This window comes from Falco punctatus, assembly GCF_963210335.1.
Source record: "Falco punctatus genome assembly, chromosome: 10".
Taxonomy (NCBI): Eukaryota; Metazoa; Chordata; class Aves; order Falconiformes; family Falconidae; genus Falco; species Falco punctatus.
Genome location: NC_137590.1, coordinates 5581026 through 5602645, shown reverse-complemented (window position 1 = coordinate 5602645; position 21620 = coordinate 5581026). Strand labels below are relative to the sequence as shown.

Below are 21620 nucleotides of genomic sequence, written 5' to 3'. Positions count from 1 at the left end.
ATTTCACTTGCAATGTTTAAAATCTTTTCTCCCTTTCCTTTTCTTTCTTTCCCCAGCAGATGTGTTAACCCTGGCTCCAGCAGATCTTGGCCCTTTGTGGTGCTGTTTGCAGCAAGTGCTGGGCAGCGTTGACTCCCTTGCTGGCTGACACAGAAGCCGTGGGAGCTCCTGGAGCCGGTCACTTTGCACTTACCCCTGACATTGCACATACCCAACTGCTGCAGACCCCTCGATCCTGAACCCGCACAAGTATTAAAGCGCTGCATCTGGTATAAGCACATCCCATGTTTTTGTCCCCAAAACACAAACCAAGGAGCAGAGCCCAGGAATCTGCTCCTCCCAGCATCCCAAACAGCTGCTGCAGTATCACCTTGGCCGAGTTTGTTACGCTGGGCACAGCAACATAGCAGCACCCCAGAGATGCTCAGCAAACATTGAATACTGAGATCAGCCGTGGGAGATTCCTGTGGGGATGGTGACAGTGCTGCTGTCCAAAGCCATGCCATGGTGTGCCTCACACCACTAGCCACCCTCAGTGCCAGTGCAGGGTGCTGCCAGCACCATGATGCTCAGCAGCACGTGGGAAAGGATATCCCACCTATGGCTGGTGGGGCAGAGACCTCTTCTGATTGTATTCACAGAGGATTTGCCCAGGTCAGATTCACAGCAATCCTGGAAGGGTGGAAAACTTCCCCACCCTCCTCTGCCTCTTTTTCTCCTTCCTCGCTGTTGGGTCCGGACTCGACCTACCTGCAGCAGTCTCCCAATTAGTATTTGGGCAACCACCCCCTTGGTATGTGAGCATCCAGCTGGGTTCAGCTTAACGCAGAGGGCTGGAGCCGGGGGGAGCAGAGGGGGAGGGTTTGTGGGAAGGGGCGAGGGGCTGCAGATCAGGGCTGATATGGCCTGGCATTTTGGCAGAATTTTCTAGGACAGTTTGTACAGTGTCTTCCCTATACAATGGTTATGTCTAGCCACCGCGCTGCAGCTCTCATTTCCATGAGCAAGGAATTCAACCGAAAAGTAAACAGGAAAAAACGTTACATCTCACAGTTTATAAATATATACGGAATTATTTAGGCAGTCAGGCCAATTTGCACAGATGCCGCATATATGCTGTGACAGATCTCTATGTTGTTTTGGAGCCACCCCTTGTGAATGGGAAACAGGGCTGGTTTCTCGCCATGTCTGCATGAAATATTGGTATCCTCCTGCAAGCTGGCTGCCAGCAGCGAGTGCTGCGGCTCTTGGGAACAGCACTATGAGCTGATGTGAGCTATTTGCACGTAGTGCAGAGAGAGACTCGAGCCCCCACGTTTCCAGCTTGGGCTGCACTAGGACTTTGGAAGAAGCAGGGGAGCTTTTCCTGGGGATCGCATGAGGATTTCAGCCTGGGATCTGTTGGGGTGATAGCACAAACCGTGCTTTGGTGGGCTGGGGGGCAGGACCTGCCATGGCACACACCCCCTCCATGAGGGCAAGGTGGCATTTTGGAGCTCCGGTTCCCCATGTCCAACAGGCTGGAGCTGCTGGTTCCCAGGGCTCAGGGGCAGAGAGGGGTGCAGGCAGGACAGACCTGCCTCCAGCTCCACACAGGACACCAAAAAATTGCTGCCCACAGGAACAAGGGACCTGAGCCCCCATCCCACCAACCTCCTCCACAGCAAGCATGCCAAGGCACCCTGAGCCTGGACCTGCAGTTCAGACCAAAACGATGGGACTGGGCTTTTCCCAACAACCTCCCTTTATCCCCCTCTCACACCCGGCCTGAGCCTAGAGTTTTATTCAACCTGACAGCCGAGTGACTTGATGTTCGAAGCGACGTCTTAATTACAGGACGTCCTCCATGGTGCTTTCTGCCTACGGCCGGTAAAAGAAACTTCTCTTCCCTGTCTCCCTCTGCCCCCCCAGCTCTGCCGAGCCATGCCGAGCCGCAAGAGCTGCTCAGACAGTGGGGATATTGTTTTGGCCATTGCCTGAATGGCCCAGCCTCCTCAGCTGTAAAATTACCTAGAGGATAACTAAACAAACCCCAGACAAACACTTCTTTAAAGGCACTGCTTACTTTGCAGCAGCCATTTCCCCCTGCCCACCACATGTGCTCACGTTTGGTTTTCTTTTCCTTCCTCTCAAGGGTGATATATTGCAATGCCCTGGCAAAGCATTGCGTGGGGAAGGGGGGATGGCAAAGCATGGTGGGACACGGAGGATGCCATGGGCTCTGCTGGACCAGGCTCTGCTCAGCTGCAGCCCCAGCTCAGGGCTGGAGACCTCACCATGCGGAGGCACCAGGAGCAAACAGGGAGGCAGAGACAGTGACTCTTCAGGCTGGTCCATGCCCTGTCAGAGCTGGGAGGGGGACAGTATTTCAAAGGCTTCAGGCCTGACTCATTGCCTGGGGGGACTGTTTTTTTTCCCCAACATAGCGCTGCTGGCCCACAGGGAAACTCATCTCACCAGCCTGGTCCAAAATCCACCAAAACCAGTGGAAAACCTGTCCCAGGCTCCAGCATCGTGTACAACCCATCAAGACTGCTGAGCTCCTGGGGATGAAATCAAGCCCTAACGGATGATAAAGCCCCTCCGGACTGGGCTGGATGAGTGGGGAGGTCAGGACAGGTCTCCTCCGGGAGGTTTTGCTGTTTCCAACTAACCCTCATAAATAGGAGAAAAGTTCTGGCCAAATCCTCATTCGGAGTCAATCTAAGCATTTCCTGACTCGGTGTTGATTTCACAGATTAAAGCCGGTCAAAAACAACCTGGTCAGAATCCAGCCAACATTAATTTTTGGAAAAAAAACTTGAAGAATTTCATTTGGGTTTGTTCTGAGGGGAGGGGCTGTGCTTTTCCCACCCAGAAGCTTGTTTACTTTTGCAGTATGTGCAATAAACACATGAACACTGAACCCCAGCTACGAGCAAAGAGGCTGCCTGCTGCTGCAAAGGCTTTTTTTTTTTTTGCTAAAAATATGGGATATTAGTCGATCTGGGGTTATGCCTTTAATTCTAGGTCTGCCAGTGAGCCACTAACCTGAAGTATTACAACTGTACCCAAGTTTCCATGTTCACATGAGGGCTGCAGTAACAGCCTGGGATTTGGCACAGGGCAGCAAGACAGGAGTTTAGGATCAAAAATGCCATTGATCCCAAAATAAAAGGGGGAATGCTGTTAAATAAATCCCTGGGTATTCCTGCAGCTGGCCTTGCTGACCTGTTCAGATAGAACGTGTCCTTACAACGACAGGGGTAGAAACCCAAAACACAGCACCACAGTGTGTGCTCTGAAAATATGTGCAGCCCAACAGAGGCAGATCCCAAATTTTGGCACATTCCTAAGATCAGGAAATTCCTTGAGAGTTCGGGAAATTCTCCAAGACTGAACCCAAGCTATTTCACTTGCAGAAGATATCAAGTTCTCCTCCTCCTGTTATTTTTTTTTTTTTTTTTTTTTTGGTGATGGGTCAGTGGGACCTTGGCGAGCACACGTTGCTGTACAGTGAGAAAGAGGATTAGCAAAACACTGCAGAAAGCCAAACGCAGATGCAGGGCCCGCAGGAACAGCTGCTTGCAAAGGGAAACCGGCGAAGCCAAATATCAGCCACGAGGTCCCAGCTCCAAGCAGGTCTGGAAGGAGCCCAAAGCTGGTATCAGTTACATTTTCTTCCCTGCTCCTTTGCCTGTGCATAAATAACTGCCCGTTATTTATGGCCATTCACATTGCACACCCTACATGCATGCCTGCAGGGTTACCTCAGAGGATGGATGCAGCAGGGGGGGCACGAAGGGCCCCTCTTAGGACACAAAAATAACTTCCCCCTCATCCCCTTGCCTCAAGCGACATGGATAATGGCAGGGTTTCAGCCCAGCTGTTCCCACATTTGGTACATCCAGAAGCCACCCAGTGCCTGGGGACACGTGAGAGCTGCACTGCCCATAGTTTGGAGGAAGCAGTGCTTGACCACAGCCAAGGAGAAGCAGCCCCAAGGCGTGGGAAACCTTCCTGCTGCCCCAGGACCCCAGTCCGGGCCAAATGTCCGCAGCTAGGCAAAAATAGGCACAAAATAGAGAATCAAGTGTGTAGCATAACTTACCCCAGGTGGGCTTGTAGGGTTGCTCTCCATCACCCACCCCAGAAACGCGCATCTGCCACCGAGACTACTCTCGTCCAAGCAGGCTGTTAGAGCAACCAGGAAAGCTCCATGTGGCTCCTGCCCCAAAATGCAGGAGATGGGGGAGATAGAAGACAACCCGCAGGCTGCTTCTTCGCAGAGCCCTGCAGCAGCCTCTGCACTTGGCCGTTGCCTCTCCGGCCCACCACATGCAGGGAAACCTGTATCCATGCTGCATCTCAGGTCCTTCTCTCCTACTGCCATCACCCCAGCAGACCTGACTCCCTGCCTTCACCTTGCCTGCAAGAAGCAGGTGCCCAGGGGCAACCCACCCTCCTAAGCATCCCAGAAACAGCACTTCAATGCCAGGCAAACTTGGCTTCACAGGAGCATGGAAGACAGGTAATGTTGGGTGACTTAAAAAAAACCCAAAAACAAACCAGCAAAGAGGCCAGTTTGTACTAATGTCCCTCAATATTCCCCAGAACCCAGAGGAAAAGTATTTTCTTTCCGCTCTTGTGGTATTTTTCTTCTGCTGTGTGCAGCAATGAGGTCACTGAGCAGAGGTTTTGTGGCTAAATCACTGGGTTGCTGCCATCATCCTGTTCCCAGGAAAGGCAAAAGTTGACCCAGCTGGACACGCAGCCCAGGAAGAACATGGGTCTTCCCAAAAGCCAGAGGCATAGCCCTGCAAAGGACCTGGCTGAGCCCTGGAGAAGCAATCAAACATTCCAGTTCCAGGCATTTCTTTAAACCAAAACGCCAGGCTGCTGTTCTTTCCACTTCCAGTGAAACTGTTTCTTGCACCAGGGACAGTCCCTAGAGGAAAGCATCCATGCAGGGGAGGTGAGAAGGAGAACTGCAAGTGTTGAACTACTACAACAGTGTGGAAATGACTGAAATATTTCAGTAGCACAGGAGGATCTCCTGCTGAAGATGACCTCCCTGCAGCCCTGCGGCGTGCATCAGCTGGGATGCAGCACAGAGCTGCTGTGGGAGAGCCTTCCCCAAGCACACCCAGTTGAGCTTAGGCCAGCAGGTAGCCCTGGAGCCAAGGAACTCCCCCAAAGCTCCTCCAGCACTGCCAAGAACCGGGTTTGTAGGGTAACATGCTGGGGGGGTGAGGTGGCACCAAACCCCTCTCCTGGAGCCATGGGAAGGGCAGCTCAGACCCTGATCTCATGGCTAACCCTGCTTCAAGCTCTGGCCTGCTGCCAGAGCTCCCTCCAGCAAAGCCAGGAGGGACACACACCTCCTTGTGAGGGCTCATGCCAGAAACACTCCTGCAAAAGCTTCCCGGTTGCATCAGTACCTACCCTCACAGCACATGGCTAGAGCCCTGCTCCTACCAGCAGAGCTGTATGCCTGACCCCAGCCTCAAGCCCCCACTGTGAAGGCATTTTCCTGCCCTGTCATCTTCCCTTGGTTTCAGAAGCATCCTTGCAGGTAGACAGGAGCTGACAAATTTTTTTCTTGCAATAGAGATGCCTCTGCTCACCCCAGGTCTTTCCCCTCACACACCAGCTGCAAATGACCATAACCTCCCACCCAGTACAGCCACCCAGCCTTTTATAGCATTCCCAGGCTCCTGCTCGGCCCAGCCCGAGCTGACGGGGACCAGCTGAGATCGGGGCTGCTCCTCCCTGGTGCTTACAGGGCCAGCCCGCCTCAGCACAAAGCCTGGATCCAGCCAGGTCCCCAGTGCCCCACCATCAACATGCTGGGGTTTACTGGGAAGATGCCCCTTCCTTCCTTGCTCAGCCTTCATCCTCTTCACCCTGTATCCATGTGCTGCTGAATCCAGCTGGGACTGCCCCTGGAGACTGCTCCTGCTCCATCTCCATCTCCGTGACTGTTGCCTGTTAATGCTCTCTTGTCCCTGGGGTCCTGGCATGGCTGGGAAAGAGATTTTTTAAGCACATCACCTCCTGCCTGCCTCTTGCCCTTGCTAAATCTCCCCTGCCAGCCTCCCTGCATGCTTTCCTGGAGGAAGGACACTAACGGAGATATAAATAAAGCAACCTGTGTATTCTTCTCCCCACTCAGAGCTTGTATAACCTGCGGTTGACCCCTCCTAGTCCTCCCCAAACCACAGCCCCAGTATGCGCTGCCTGCCGCCGCCGCCGCTGCTGCTCTGGCATTTTTATGAATGGCCTTGAGCCCAGGGAAGAGATGTGAGCATGGATTTGGAACAGCTCCATCCCTTCTACCGCACGCGCTAATCTTGACAAATGATCAGCGTGTGGCTTTCGAAACCAGAGATAAGGCTGTCTGACCACTTCAAGTCACTACACTTTCCCACGAAGAAAGGGATTTTGTTCTCAGCCCCTGGCTGCAGCTTCCTCCAGAGCCTCGGCAAACCCAGGTGCCCCCCACCCCATAGCTTGGGGTGGGGGGGAGACACTGCAGTCACAGCCCTTGGCAGGGGGCAGGGTCTGATTCAGAACCCAGCCTCGGCAGCCTCCAGATGAGGTAGATGTTGTGACATTGCTGGGTTTTTTGATGCCACCGGGCTGGACCAGGGCACGCCTGCATCTCCTCTTGTGGAGGCCAATGGAGAAGTGGTCCCTGCCCAGCATGGAGCTGGGATGTGGCAGAAGCGTGTGCTGGGAGCCAGCAAGATGATGAGCCATGGCCATGGTGGGCTTCCTTGAGCTCAGTTTTAGCTGGGAACTGGAGCACCTGGAGAACTCCTGGCCCTACTGGGGTCACTGCTCTCCTTGGACTGGAATCCCACTGCACTGCTACAGCATTTGGGACATGCACCTTGCCCGGCAGTTTGGGCAATGCAGTGTCCCCATTCCTCCCAGGGGCTGGGGAAGCAGTGGTGGGATAGCTGTGGTGTCCTCCCAGGGACTCTGAAAGGGCAGAGCAAGCCCTGGGTGGATCCTCTTGGACGTGCACCTGGGAAAGCTGGGCTTTCCAGAAGGCTCCCTCTCTCACACAGATACAGACACCGCTGCCAAGGGAAAAGGCCTCTCTGAGTGCCAGTTCAAGGAATGCCTTTGATCCAGTGGGAATCATTAGGGAGAAACTCTGCCTCTAAATTGAGCTGCTCTCTTGCTTTGCCACTTTGGGAAATGAATTTGTACTCGGAAAAACTCAGGCTGGGAGAGATCTTGGGAAGACATCCAATCCATTTCCCTACCCCAAATTGGTCCTGACAGATTTTTTTTTATCTAACCTTTCCTTTAAAATCTCCAGATGGCTCAATACAGTCTCCTCCAGGGCTATATTCATTTTACTACCAGATATTTTTTTTATTATCAATATCCAACTTATATTTCCCTTGTTGTGATCTGCTCCTATCCCATGGCAACATGGAGGGCAACTGTCCTCTTACCACTGCGCCCGATGCACCCCACCCTGCTCAGTGTGGCGGGTGCCTTTCCAGGAGTGGTACCTATCCAAAGCTCAGGATTAGGGTGGACCAAGAGCATACAAAGTTGAAAAGTCCCTGGACTGTCCTATCACTTTGCCTATTGCTGCGCTGGCCCACGGGGGGGTTTGGTGGCACCAGAGCGTGCACCCGCTGCACCCTGCGCAGGCACCGAACATGGTACCCAGGTGGGAACAGGAGGTCAGGGGCTGCTGGCTTGTTGACCCGTGAAGGGAGGCAGTGATTCAGCTGATGAAGCCATGCAGGTGTTAATTAAAAAGCATGCAAAGCAGAACAGGTCACTGTTTGGTGTCATCCGGTCGGGAAATTAGCTTTGTGGTGGTTCACTCAGCCCTCCCTGGGAGACAGAGCAAGGAGGAGCTGCTCATAGTACCTCTGCTCCTACCCTCATCTCCTCCAGCTGAGCTCCTCTTTCTGGGTAGCTCCCGAGTCCTGCACAATGTCCCTGCTGGATCCTTAGTATGGAAGAACTTGTACCTATTCATTCCTGGACTGGCTTGGAGCATAGCTGTGCAGGGGTGAGAGGTGTAACCTCTCTCAAATAATACCTCTCTCTCTCTCAAAATAATCAACTCCTGGCAGTCCAGATGGAGAAACAAGCTCCCTAGCCACATGCTGAGCTGTTGCAGAAGGTGCTTACACAGGGACACTGATGGACACAACCTCCCAGGTCAGGCATCTCTGTGGGTAGGGTCTCAGGTTTGCCCAGCATCCAGATTTGATCATCATCAGCTCTGATCTGATCCCCTTTACTCCCCAGCCAAGGCCAGGAGGGAAAGCAGAGCTTTCCTGTGGGAAGCACCACAGGTTGGTGCTCTCTCACCCAAAGGTTACCAGCAAGCAGGTCTGCAGAGCCTTTCGGCAGCAGTTCAGTGTGGCAAAGCCCTTCCATTCTGCTGGAGAGCTCGGTGCTTGGCACAGGCTTCACAGCTCTGGGAGATGGGGCTTGGCATCTTCTCTGTTAACCCCTGGGACACGCACATGTCAGGAGGATGCCCTAGTAGGAAGGAGTCTCTGGTTTCTTCTCCACATGAGCACTTCTCCAAAACCAGGATGCTGTGCCAGGCTCCACATGGACACTCTCCTGTGCCCAGCCAGGGCTTGTGGTGTGCTAGGGACCAGCAGCAGCATGGCTGAGCATCAAAGAGTCAAACCCAAGCTGCTCCCTGAGAAGTGCAACTTAACGAATCCCAGTTTCCTGCTGCTCTGTGTCTCATGGTTGGATTAGCTCACGGCTAATAAGGCACATGAGAGCTTTTCCCATGGTTTGGGGCATTCATAATGGCTCTCTCCCGTGTGGATTCTTTGATGTCTTATAATAGAGTTGATGAATCCATTTCCTCAGTGGGGACCCAAGTTTGGCACTTTCTTGTCTACCCATATGCCTTTTTTCATAAAGCAATTAGACAACAGAACAACAAAATGGCATTCAGTCTCTCTGAGGATCCTGCCTTATGAAAGATCCTATGAAATCTGGCAGAATATGACCTGGAGCTTCAAAAGTGGAGCTGGACAGCAGGGACAGGCAGACAGACAGATACACACATGCACCTACACAAGTGCAACGGTTCCCACCTCCTCTCCTTTCACAGCCAGGCTAGCGAGAATGACCGAGCACTCTTAACTCTGCCCTGTTGTGTCCGTTCATCACAGCACAAGTTTGAAGGCCAGGACCAAGGGCTTTTTCTGAAACTGTGCAACACCAGATGTTTTTTTCCTGAGGCCTCAGACACACACGTGCAGCGCACTGTTATTAAAACTGGCTCATACTCCCTGCGTGCAGGAAAAAAAATTAAGGCTGTGTGTAAGGTTAGTTCTCGACTTTGGCATCCAGCATTAAACCATGCAGACTCGGTCGACTTCCAGAGTTGCTTATAGACCATCCCTTCTGTAGCATCCCAGCGGAGTGGAACAATTCGATGCACCAGCTGGATGAGAAGTGCTTCATGTGCTGCCAAATATACCATGTAAAAACCATAATGCAGCCACCTCTGGGGCAGCCTGACAAGCCCATGGCGACTCGCAGCAATACCCTGCAGCAGATTGAACCAAGAGGAGGGAGCCGCTTGAGAGGATGCACTGGCTCATTACACAGACTTCCTCCTCATGGTTTTCTGCCTGGTCGTTCCAGCCTGCCTCCCCCAGTACGGCTCTCCTGTGGGTTTTTCTTCTCCTGCTGATGTTTCTGTATTCACCTCAGACCGAGCCAAGGGCTCCTTTTAACCGAAAAAGGCTGTTTGTGTCAGTATCTTATCATCTCTGTCTCAGTGTCAGCTCAAGCCTTGATACCTCCTTCCCCCAGCAGCAGATTTCACTCCTGCATTTAGAATTTCACCCAACCACCCTTTCTCAGCCACTTCTTATTTTCCTCCAAGAGTTCTGGAGGAGCATTGCATGCCTCACCACTGTGCTTCCCTGCCTGGGCTGACTTGGAGCTGGCCCCTGCCAGCCGAGGCAGGAGCCTTAACAAAGCCTGCTGTGGTCTCAGGTGGATGCCCAAGGGTGCAAGGGTCCTGGGGACAGCTGGATGTTCAGCCTTGGCTCTGCTTATCTGACAAAATCTCCTCCCTCCTGGCATGGCCCCAGTTCCGCAGGGCTGCAAGCTGACCTCTTCTGGGTAGTACCAGGGATGTTCCCCCACTCCCAAGTGCCCAGTGCCCCAGGTGAGGGTCTGCTCCCCCATGCCCAACAGCAAAGGCTCCCTGTGGCTCACACAGCACAGCTGTGGTTAACGGTGCGGTGCCTGGCGAGTGCTGTCGGGGCAGGGCAGGGTGCTCAGCACCCACTTGCTGGGGGTTACCTGCAGGTGGGGGCACTGGGGTGCAGGGATCTCTGCAGTGCGCAGGAGGGGTAGGAGCCCTGAACCTGCCGTCCAAAGCCACCTAGGAGGAAGTGCACTTGGCAGTAGGAGATCCATGGGTCTGCATGGAAAGGCGAGGGACTCCCCTTTCTCCTGTAGCAAAGCCCGTATCCACCAGGGAGGACCAATGTCCAAAACGGCACAGCTTCCCCCTTACCCTACCTGTAAAACCCTGCTGCGGCTTTGCTGGGCCATTGGTGATGCTGGACGAATCACGCTGGTGCCAGCCATATGATTGACAGCTGCCAATCTCCAGCAGCGCAGCTCTCCTCGGGCCGAACACGCCTGAGGGGCCGAGTTAATGCCCCTTCAGCCTTGCTTTGCCGGCGCTCCGGGGTGAAGCAGAGCGGCCTGCGGGCTGGGGGGGGCACGGGGGGGTACCGGGAGCCGTGCGGGCTCCCCGCGGCTCCAGCTCCCGCTGCACCTGCTGCCCCGTGGGGGGCAAACGGGCTGTGCCCGGGGGGCGGCTGCGGGACAGGGGGCAGCGCCGGGGCCGCGGCCGGGGGGGTGCGCGCCCCTTGCAGAGCGGCTCCGCGGCGGGCAGCGCTCCCCGCCCCGCGTCCGCCGGGGGCTGCGCGGGTCCGGCTGCAGCACCGCGGGGTGGGGGAGCCGGGGGGGCCGCTTTGTCTCCCCGCCCGCGGGGCCGGGGGTCGGCGGCAGTGGGAGGGCGGGAGGAGGAGCGCGGCCCGCCCCCGCCGCCGCGGTACAAAAGGGGTCGGGCGGGCGGCGGAGCAGCGTGTGCCGCCGGGCAGGGCCGGGCAGGGCCGGGCAGGGCAGGGCAGGGCAGGGCAGGGCAGGGCAGGGCAGGGCAGCGGGCGGTGCTCCGGTCCCCTCCGCAGCGCCGTCCCGGCGGGGCCTGCGGCCGCCCCGTCCCGCCCCGTCCCGTCCCGCTCCGCCGCCGCCGTCGGGCCCGGGACCATGCGGCGGGCGCGGGCGCTGCGCCGCCGCGGAGCGCTGCTCGCCTGCCTCTCCCTGGGGACGCTGCTGGCCCTCGCTGACGCCAAGGGGGGCTTCTACCCCCCCGCCGCCCCACTGCCCTACGGCGGCAGGTACAGCCTCTACACGGCCGGCTCCAGCCCGCAGCTCGGCCCCGGCAAGCCCGTGGGCAAGCACAAGTAAGCGACCCCCTGCGCGCCCCCGTCTGCGGCCGCGCAACCGATCCGGCGGGCACCGGGCATCGGCGCTGCCTCCGGGCATCGACTCCTGGGTACCGGCTGCGCGGCGGGGCTCTTCGGGCACCGCCTCCCGTCGGGCATCCCATACGGGGCACAGACCGTGGGCATCGGGTACCGGCCGCACGTCTGGGCTTAGCAGGCAGTACCGCCGGGGGACACCCAACCCCCGGTACCGAGCCTGGGTACCATTCCCCTGCCCCGGGCTGGGCAGCGGTCCCTGGGTACCGGCCGCGGGCATCCCTTTACCCACGCCGGCTGGCGGGCAGGGCAGGGGCGTCCCTGTGTCTCGGTGCATCCCTCCGTGTAGAGCAAGGCTGGGGGGCTGCTCCGCGCAGGAGGGTGTGGGGCTGTGTTTCCGAGCGGGCTGGGGGGAACAGATTGTGTGCTGCAGTTCCGTGCGCGGCAGGACTGGGGGATGTGGGGATGGGGATGCCTGTGTGTGCTTATGGGGTAGGTGCACGTACCTGTTCCGCATGACATGGGTGCGAGGAGGGGGGCGATGTGCGGGAGGGGAGGGAGGCAGTACACAGACCTATGCATGAAAACGCTGGTCTGGAGGGAATTTGCCCGTTTGCTTGTAAAGCACAGACTTACTAGTGTTTAAATATGTTTTCAAGTAACCTGGAAAGCTCAGGCAGACAGGAATGTGGGCTTTACACGTACTATAGACTTTTTCCATCCAACTGCAAAGAGGCTGCTACTTTGGGGGGGGGGGGGGGGGGGCTTGCTTCCCTCCCCTCTTGTTTGCTAGAAGGGTTTCTGTCGGGCTTCTTTGAAAAAGGATGTGGTGTTATGAACAAGCTGAAATGAATAAAGTAACATTCGAGACGAACAATACTGGCAGTGCCAGTGAGAGCTTTCTGAAACCCGTAACATTTTCCAGCTGCTCACTCTTAAAACATCAGGCTGGAGCTATAAAACTGCTAGCCACAGGTGGGTGAGAAGGAAAGGGATTTCTGAGAAGGAGAGCGAGCCAGAACCACCCTAACCCAAGTAGTCACAGGTAGTCAGTGTTTGTTAGTAGATCTGCCCGTGTTGGCTACTAGCTTGCTTGCAGAGGGGTTTTGCAGTGTGTTTGTAAGTAGATCCTGGATTTATGGATAGGCAGTGATTCTAAATTTCCACATGCACACACACACACACACACATGATCTCCCTTCCCTCCAGCTAAGAAAAGTGGCTGGCCTTTGCTCTCGCGTGGCCCTGTGCACAGATAAATGAGTCACTTTTGGAAGAGTGGGGAGCGGCGCCGATCCCTGCACACGCTCTGAGCCTGGCAGCCCCTCGCCAGGGCAGAGCCACTTGCATCTGGGCAGGATGGAGATGCCGGCTGTAGCTGGGACCTGTGGTGCCCATCCCAGGGGAGCACAGAAGCCCTTAGTGAGGGGCTGGGGTAGAAGTGCTGGTATTGGGGGGGGAACAAGGGGGATGCACTGGGCGTGTGGGGTCAGGGGTCCCTGCTGGGAGGGTGCAGGGAGAGCCAGGGTATCGGAGGGAGGATGAGCATGCTCACACCTTGCTGCTTTGTGGAGGGACCTCCTGCCCCATGTGGGCTGTTGGAGGTGGAGGAGCCTGAACAGGGGCTCTGGGGGGCTTATGGCAGGCAGGCCTTGGCATGGCTAGGGGGTGTACTTTGTCTTCATGTGTTTGCCATCAGTGTGTCCTTCATCTATCTTTCCCCATTCATGGTGAGCCAGAGCCCCACTGCTGTGTCCCCAGATGGTGGCGGGGGGGGGGGGGGGGGGGGGGGAGGGAAGGGGGGAGGCTGGGGAGGGCTGCACACACACTTGTGCACGCTCAGTCCCCCAAACAGGAGACACCGCTGTCCTTCCCAAACCCTTCTGCTCCATCGTGACTGTCCCAATCCCTTCCCTCGCCTCCACCTGGCAGAGGTGTCTCAGTGCCATCTGGGCCATCACCATGCCAAGCCCGTGAGCTGGGCTGAAGGCCCTGCAGCTCAGTTCTGTGGTCAGCCCTGAGGCTGCTCTGCACAGGCCACGCAATGGTGATGCCAGGGGACTCCGACTGCTTCCCAGCCCAGCCGGTGGCCAGGCAGCTGAGCTGCAGCAACCCCAGCTCGCATGGGGAGAGCCGAGTCCTCCCGCCTCACTGAACACCTCCCTGCACCTGCAGCTCACGCTGGCCCATCTGCTCCATCCTGCTGACCCTCTGTCTCTGCCTCAGCTCTGCACTATGTGCCTGTGCCCTCTTCTCCTCCCGCTCTGCCGTCTGCCATGTCCCCATGCCCATAATCCCTGCCTCACCGCACATCCCTGCTGTCTCTGCCCCTGTGGACCAAGTCCATCTGCTCCTGCTGGCAGCCCTGCCTTTAGCTGGAACAGCTTTGGCCTCCATCTGTCCCACCAGTGCTGCTGAATCCTTCCCACGCAGCCTTCCTCCTGGCCATCTCATCCTCTGCGCCTGGGTTTGCTGCTCGGCTCAGGAGAGGTCATGTGCCTGGAGCAGGCTGGTACCCTGTGGCACCCAGCTGCAGGCATGGTGGCAGGAGGGAAGAGGTACCACTCCTTGCAGAGGTTTCCAGCCTTCATCTGCCTTGGGACCTGGGTCACATCCCTGCCTCTGTGGTGGAGGAAGCCACGACGCTGCAGCCCCGCAGAGAGGCCAGCTTGCATCTCCTCTCCCTCTGCTGACTGTAGCATCACACTGGTCTCAGTGTGACAGTACCCACTGCAAGGTCTGAAGGCTTTTAGGCTGGCCCTGGCATTGGCAGCACTCCAAGAGCTGCAGAAGGACAGACCACCCCTGCCAGCCACTGTTGGAGCTATTTCTGGGATGCTATCCCCATAACTGCTGTTGCTGGTGGGGTTCTGCTTCTCTTCCCAGCTCACCTCCTCAGCCAGCCCATGCTGTGCTGAGCATGGCCCAGCTCTGGGGCTGAGGCTCTGTGTGACCCCAGCACTAGTGACAATGTGGCCATGATTACAACAGCAGCAACAGTGCTGAGCACCTGGCCTCTTCCAGTACAGCGGCACTGCAGACCTGCCTTGAGTGTTTCTACCACCGAGACTGATTTTTCAGGCAGGGCTCAACTGCGGAGTGACCACAGCTGGGTGAGGATGGGGCAGCCACCAGCTTGGAGGAACACTGTGGGCCAGGCACTGCCTGAGGCTGAGCAGAGAGCCCAGCACAGCCGAGGCGAGCAGAGCTGTGTTGGGGGTGCAGGGGTTTAGCTACACCCCCTTAACCCGGCAGAGGGATGCCTGGACTGAGGAAAAGGCTCCTCGTTGCTGGGGGTAGCACCCTGGCACCCGAGGGCAGCTGGCAGGGCTGAGTCCCTTGGGTGAAGGAAGATGGGGTGCCTGGGGACACCATGAGCAGGAGCCGATTCACCCAGCCCGGCCATAGCAGGAGCGCCTGCCTGCCCCTTGCCTGTGCGCCCAGCAGCAGGCTGGGCACTGGGGGACTTTGCTCCATCCCTGCTCTCTGCACTCCCCCAGGCCCCGCTGCTGTCCCTGTCCTCAGTGGGTGGGTGGGCAATGCCCCCTCCTCAGCAGCTGCACAGACTGGGGGTCCCTCCAACTGCTGCCCCGGCAGAGACCCCTCCAGCAGGGGCAGGCAGGGCAGGCAGACCTGCCGGGGGACGGGGCACGTAGCCAGGGGGCTGCTACCTGCCGAGGCAGGGGTGACAGTGTCTCACTGTGCTTCCCCCTAGGAGCTACTGTGCCTACGTGGTGCAGCGCAACGTGACGTGCACGCTGCAGGACGGGGCCGAGAGCTACATCAAGGCTGAGTACCACAAGTGCAGCTGGGGACCCAAGTGCCCGGGGAAAGTGCTGTGAGTATGGGGAACACTGGGGCACGACTTCCTTCCCCTCCCAGCTTCAGGTTGCAGCTCTCCTTGGGTCCCAACCCCCTGTGCCACCCTTCCAACTGTGAACCCCGCTTTCCAGAGGGCAGTGAAAGGGGCTGAAGGGATTTTCCTGGGCGAGGCAGTCAATGGCAGCGCAGCAGTGGTGGGAGGAGGCGATGTGGGATCTGTCAGGAGGGAGAGGGAGCTCTGTCCTTCATCAGAAATAAATCAGGAAATCATGGGAAGCTGGGGGTCCCTGTGCAGGGAAGCATTTTGTCACACGTGTGCCGTTTGGCACAAAGATGGCAGCTCAGTGAAAGCCTGACTGAGAGGAGGAGGAAACAGAGCCCATGGCTGGGGATGGCTCAGGGCTTCCTGCCCTAGGAAAATATTTGCAAAACTCTCTGCCACCTTGTCAGTGCTGGAGGAAACCGCCCCACCACGCCGCAGCTAGAGACACAGCAGGGTGGACACTGGGGCTTTGTGCTTCACCACACTCTGGCCCCAGGCTGGGGATGCTGCTCCATGCAGAAATGATGCTCTCCAGCATCCTCCCTGGGCCTGCTGAGAGCAGCAGAGCTGAACACCGAGGAAAACCAGGCTGAGAAGGGCTTTTGCTGGAGCCTGACACCCCTTCTACAGTACCAGCACATGGTGCTGCAGCAGCTGGGACTCACCCTGTGCCGGCAGTGCCGTGGGACGCACACACAGCCTCTCTCGGCAGAAACAGACCATCAGACCCACTCGCTGACTTGTTCTTTGCTTCCTCCCATCACAAGTGCTTTAACAGCATTTGGGGACTTCAGGACATCCTGCAGCTGCTGGTACCCATGGAGATCCCCAAAGCCTCTCCCGTCTCTGCAGTGTCCGTTGCTCAGCGCCTCCAGCCTTTCACACAAAACTGGGGTGAAACCAAGGTGTTTCCTGAAAGGAGCTGGACCCACAGCTGAACTTTCTGCACAGCCTTGGATGCTGCATCCATGCATGAGAGGGAAACATAGTTTTCCATGCACTGAAACCATCAGCTAATGTTTGTGCAGCTGCAAAAAATACTTCCCCTTGCCACCGTTTGGAGAAGGGGAGAAGGGTTCGGGGGTGCCGAAGGGCTCTGGGCTCCTCTGCCGAGGCCAGCATGACACAGAAAAGGTGCCCTGCCTTCTGGATGCCATCCTCATCCTCACTTCACCTCATGACGGCGGCTGGGTGCAGCAGTCTCCTGCTGTGCTATGTCCAGGCAGGTTTCTACACACTGAGACAAAAGGAAAGACCGTGGAAACTCAGCAGCACCTGTGAAGAAGAAAAACAAAAAGAAGAGCTTGTTTTGAAACTGTCCTGTGCCTTTGGGAAATTGTTGATTTTGAGAAATTTTGAAGTGATTCGAAGAACGGAGGATTTGGGTTTGCCTTCTCCTCCTGCACTGTGGTTCGTGCAGAAGTGGCTGTACCACACTGGGAATCGTGTGTAAGTGGCATTGCCCAGCAGCTGCGGCTGGGCTGGGGACACTGAGGACCTGACCAGGGACATGGACGATGACAGGGGCTCAGCCCCATCTGCTGCCCTGAGCGACTGGATAAGTGTGAGTGCCTTACACAGCCCCTCTGTGCAGCACGGGTGGTTGTGCCATCTCCTCCAAGACCTGCTGAACGTGCTGGAGAACAAGGGCCTGATTGTGTGTGTTGTTGCAAAACAGCAAATTCCAGGATTTTCAAGCCCTGGTAAATTCAGATTGGAAATTTCCAAAAGGCAGGTTCGAAGCGCTGGTGTTTCAGAGGTGGTGAGACATGTGCGGTCTTCAGCCCTGCGCGGCTCAGCTCGGCTGGTGGGGGGAGGACAGGTGCTGGGGGGGTCCTGTGCCATCCCTGCCACCTCATGGGAGAGTGCCACCGAAGAGCAGGGAGCAGCTGAGTCCTTCTGGCGGGGCTGGTGGGGTCCCACGTGGAGTGAGAGCAGAGAGGGAGGGTGTTAGTGTCCCACCAGGCAAGGAGGTGGGCTCGCAGCCTTGTTTGCTGTGTATGGCGGGGTTTGATTGTTGTAGTGCCCAAACTATGATAAAAAAACCTCCCAGGGCATCCCAGCTGGGGCAGGAGGAGGTGTAAGGAGCCATCCCTTTGCGCACACCACATGGCATCGCTCCGGTAAACCTTGCCAGCGCTCTGCAGCCTGACTGTCAAAGCTCTCGCATGCAATGCTAGCCCAAAGCACTTAGGCTTCCCATCAGACTGATGCCCTCCACACGGAGAAAATACCTTTCCAAAGGTATGTCAACTTCCTAGAGGATTCAGGACAGGATTCCAGTTGAGAAGAGGATTTTTTACCACACTGGGAAATTTTCTAGGTCAAGTCAAAGGGTAAAACACACCCACAAGCAGCCCGGACCCCTCTTGGAAGTGAGAGAAGCTTGCAGGGGTTTTAGAATCACTTCCATCTTTTCATCTTGTGATCTCCTGGGCCAAAAGTTGCCAAATTGTGTGGCATCTGTCACAGTGGTCATCTATTGGGCCAGGAACCAAAGCAATACACTTAGAGCTGCTTTTCTAAACGTGCAATAAGAGTCCCAGGTTAAAAAAAAAAAATCCAACAAATAAATCTCTCCAGAAACCACAGATACATAAATAACGGCTCTGCTCAGACAGTCCCTCCTCGCCCCTGGGCTGTTTCTCATGCTTGTCTAGTTGTGTTACCAACTTGTTAGGAGAACTCTTCTCTTACCATGTGCTATCACACCTGCACACTGTGGTCTGGTCCTGGAGAAGGTGGGCACGTGTTTTTGGAGTGCTGGTTAATGAGCTGTGTCCCTGGACGGGCACTATGATGCTACACTGGGTGACGGTGCAGCGGGAGCTCTTGGAGGAGGTGGGTCATGGTCTGCAGGGGCAGCACAGAGGTCTCAGCTAGGCTTTCCCTCGTGCCTGGATTCTCCACACTCAACAGGACCCTGCTCTTCTTGATTGCTTTATGTTGAGGCTGCTTCGCTAAACTGTCTTCTTTCTTCCTCCCCTCTCCTGGAAAGGTACCGCACCTTCTTCAGACCCAAATACAAGATTGGGTACAAGACAGTGACCGAGCTGGCCTGGAGGTGCTGCCCGGGCTTCATGGGAGAAGGGTGCCATGACAGCCCGACTGACCAACCCGGCCTGCTGCCCCAACATCCCAGCCCTAAAATGCCTCCTGGGCAAAAGATGTTTCAAATCCCCAGACTTCCTCCCTATCCAAAAAGCCACCCTGGCTTGTTTCCAGGACCAAAGAAGAATCAGTATGGTGAGATCTTGCTCCTGCTTCATATCCCCAGGTTACCACACACTCTCGGACCTCCCGGTTCTTTCTGTTCCAGCACAAGGCGTGAATTTGCTAAACCCTCAGTGGGTGATGTGCTTTCTGATCAGAGACCTGACATTTGATTGCTTTGGAGATCAATTGCTTTCTAAATCTAGTTTCTTTCAAAACATGCTGCTTCCAAATTGCCCGTGCTCATTGCTTTAAAGCATTTTTCTATTTTTGGGGTCGGTAGAGTGTGTCTCAAGATGAAGCTCCCCCAGGTTGTTCTCTGTTGAACTTGGGAGCAGAGGGCTTGATCCCAAGAAGAAAAGAGGGTTTGCTGATCAGCTTAAGAAAAAATGTAGAGGAAAGGAGGAAGGGCAGGCTGATATTTTGCTGAACTGGCAATAAGAGGGAGGCAGGAGCTAATGTTAGTTAGTATGGAAAAGGACTCAAATCTAGAAGATAGCCAAGGAGGGAAGTTGAAGGAGCACCAGCCCTGACCGTGCCCTCTCTTCCTGTTTCCCTGTGCAGGCAGGAAGCTGCCCGGCCTCTTCGGGGACCGCCTGGACCGGCTGGAGGAGGAGGTGAGGCGCCTTTCCCAGTCCTACGACAGCCTGCACACCATGGTGAGTGGCCTGGGGGACCGCCTGCGGCTGGCCATCCAGGAGGACACCTCCAAGATGATCGGCTCCCTGATGAACAGCCCGGGCACGCCTGACTCGACAGTGGGCTTTGGCATCATTCCTGACGGCCTGGTGGATGTGGCAGACAAAGCCGACATTGCCACATACCCACCGGTGGGGGAGATCCTGACCAAAGTGACGGAGGTGAGCGATGTACTGAAGACCAAGGCAGATTTGCTGCATGAGGTTCGCGGCATGGTCCTGGACCACGACGGGCAGATCAAGCATCTGCTGGAGTCAGCCCGGCCCTCGCCCCTCACTTCCATTGACATGCTGGAGGAGTACGTGGACACGAGGCTGAGCAACCTGCGCGGGGAGCTGCTTGATGGCTTTGAGAAGAAGCTGGGGAAGATCCAGACCACGTGTGATTTCCGGATCCAAGAGGTGCGGCAGCAGTGTGAGGAGGAGAAAGCTGCCAACCTGCGGCTGCAGCAGATGCTGGATGGGAAAGAGCTAGAGATCAAGAAAGAGATCTCCCAGCTGGAGACCCAGATTCAAGGGCTGACAGTGGTGGAAAGCTGCTGCAGCAACCTGGACTACCTCACCGATCGCATGAACATCCTTGAGAAAGGCCTTCACAGCATCTCTGAGTCCCAGAAGAACTTGCACTCACGGCTGGATGGAGAAGTCTCCACTGTCACACTAGGGAACCTTTTTGAAGGGCGCTTTGAGGATCTGGAAGCCAGACTGAATGCTACAGAGAGAGAAACGGGGAGCTGCTGCTCTGGTGTAGAGGACAGCATGAGAGGCACCGTGGTGGCAGAGGTGGATGGCATGAGGACTGCCTTTGAAGACAAAATGCAGACCCTGGAGGACAGGTTCATGACCATTGTGGGGGAGCTGAACAACATCAGTTCTCCTGTGGGAATGGATGGAGCGGTGGTACCTGTGCTGGAGGGGGAGCTCGCCAGCATGAGGAAACAGATGGACGAGATGCTGCAGGTGTTGCAGAATCGCCTCATCACGCTGGAGAACACTTGTTCCCTGGGCTGCACCTCTGCCTCCAAAGATGTGGAGACCTTCCGGACAGAGATTGAAGACTGCCAGAACAAGAACCAGGACCTGCTTCTCCGCATGGACAGCAATTATGACCTCCTGCGTAAGCTGAATGCCACCATCCTGGAGATCCAGCGGCGAATCGAGGAGGAAGCATCGGGGGCTTTGCAAGGGGAGATCACCTTGCTAAAGATCAACCTGAACACCGTAAGCAAGTCTCTGACGGGGCTCAAGGACTCGGTCTCCCAGTACTCGGACACTGTGACACACGTCAACTCCTCACTGGATGAGCACGAGCGGAAGATTGAGGATGAAGTCCACTCTATCCAGGAGAAAGTCAATGACCAAGGCTCCCAGCTCTTCTTCAGCAACCGGCGTGTCCTGAACCTCAAGGGAGACTTGGAGCAACTCAAAGCCAGGATTGTCAGCGACCTGAGCTCCTGCAAGAACGTGGCCCACAACCTGCAGCAGGAGATTGCTCACTTTGATGACCGGGTGGCCCGGGTGGAGAGCGTCTGCGGCAGGCTGGGTGCCATCACGGGAAGCCTGGGCGGCATCAGGGATGAACTGGAGAAACACACGGGCAGTCTGTGGGACTACATGGACCACATGAATGGGACCCTGGCTGCCCACTCTCAGGAAATAACGGGACTGAAGGACAACCTACTTGACTGCCAGGCCAAGGTCTCCGAGCTGGCGGAGCAGGTCGGCCACTTGGAAGAGCAGGCGGAGGGGAAGCAGCATTAGCTGCGCTGCCACGTGCTTCTTCCTTCTCCTCCCCGGGAAGGACAGGCTTAACTTATATCACACAGACTTGCTCCAATGTGCCAACAGTTCTTGGGATAATTTTTTTAAATGAAAAGATAAATTAAAAGCTGCTACAAAACCTTTTTTTTTTTTTTTTTTTTTTTTTTAAATCTTGTCAGCCCCACTTTTCCGTAACTCTGCCGTTACGGTACTTTTGCTTCCCAACACTCAGCAGCTGTCCCAACCCTGGTGCAGCAGTGTCACCGGGGGCGTTGCTTTGGCTCCTGGGCTGATGACCCCAGAAGGACAATTCAGGAGGAAGCTGGAGGTGGGAACATTGGGTGGTTGTTTTGGTTTTTTTTTAATTTTATTTTTGTGGATTTATCGCTTCTTGAAGAATAAAACCCTGTAGTTATCAGTTGAGAAATAGGAGTTTCTCTGACCTAGCGACCACCTGCATCTTAATCAAGGGACTGAGCAGAGCCAGGGCTTCTTACAGGGAACAAAATTCTCCACAGGAATTGCAGATTTCAAAGAACACACGTATTCACACATCCCCCTGGGAACTGCTTTCCCCTTTCC

General features: G+C 56.0%; 1 protein-coding gene across 1 annotated transcript; it reads left to right on the top strand.

The window, feature by feature from the left end:
- Positions 1–284: 284 nt before the first annotated feature.
- EMILIN3 (elastin microfibril interfacer 3) lies at positions 285–21189 on the top strand. Its single transcript, XM_080406006.1, has 4 exons — positions 285–11483; positions 15217–15339; positions 18365–18612; positions 19144–21189. The coding sequence occupies exons 1-4, from the start codon at positions 10600–10602 to the stop codon at positions 21036–21038; spliced, it is 3150 nt and encodes a 1049-aa protein (XP_080262132.1). The 5' UTR covers positions 285–10599; the 3' UTR covers positions 21039–21189.
- Positions 21190–21620: the final 431 nt, after the last annotated feature.

Coding starts and splice junctions, on each gene's coding strand:
- EMILIN3 (XM_080406006.1), top strand. CDS start 10,600: ATGATTGACAGCTGCCAATCTCCAGCAGCGCAGCTCTCCTCGGGCCGA. Junction 11,484..15,216: donor AAGCCCGTGGGCAAGCACAA/GTAAGCGACCCC, acceptor GCTTCCCCCTAG/GAGCTACTGTGCCTACGTGG. Junction 15,340..18,364: donor AAGTGCCCGGGGAAAGTGCT/GTGAGTATGGGG, acceptor TCTCCTGGAAAG/GTACCGCACCTTCTTCAGAC.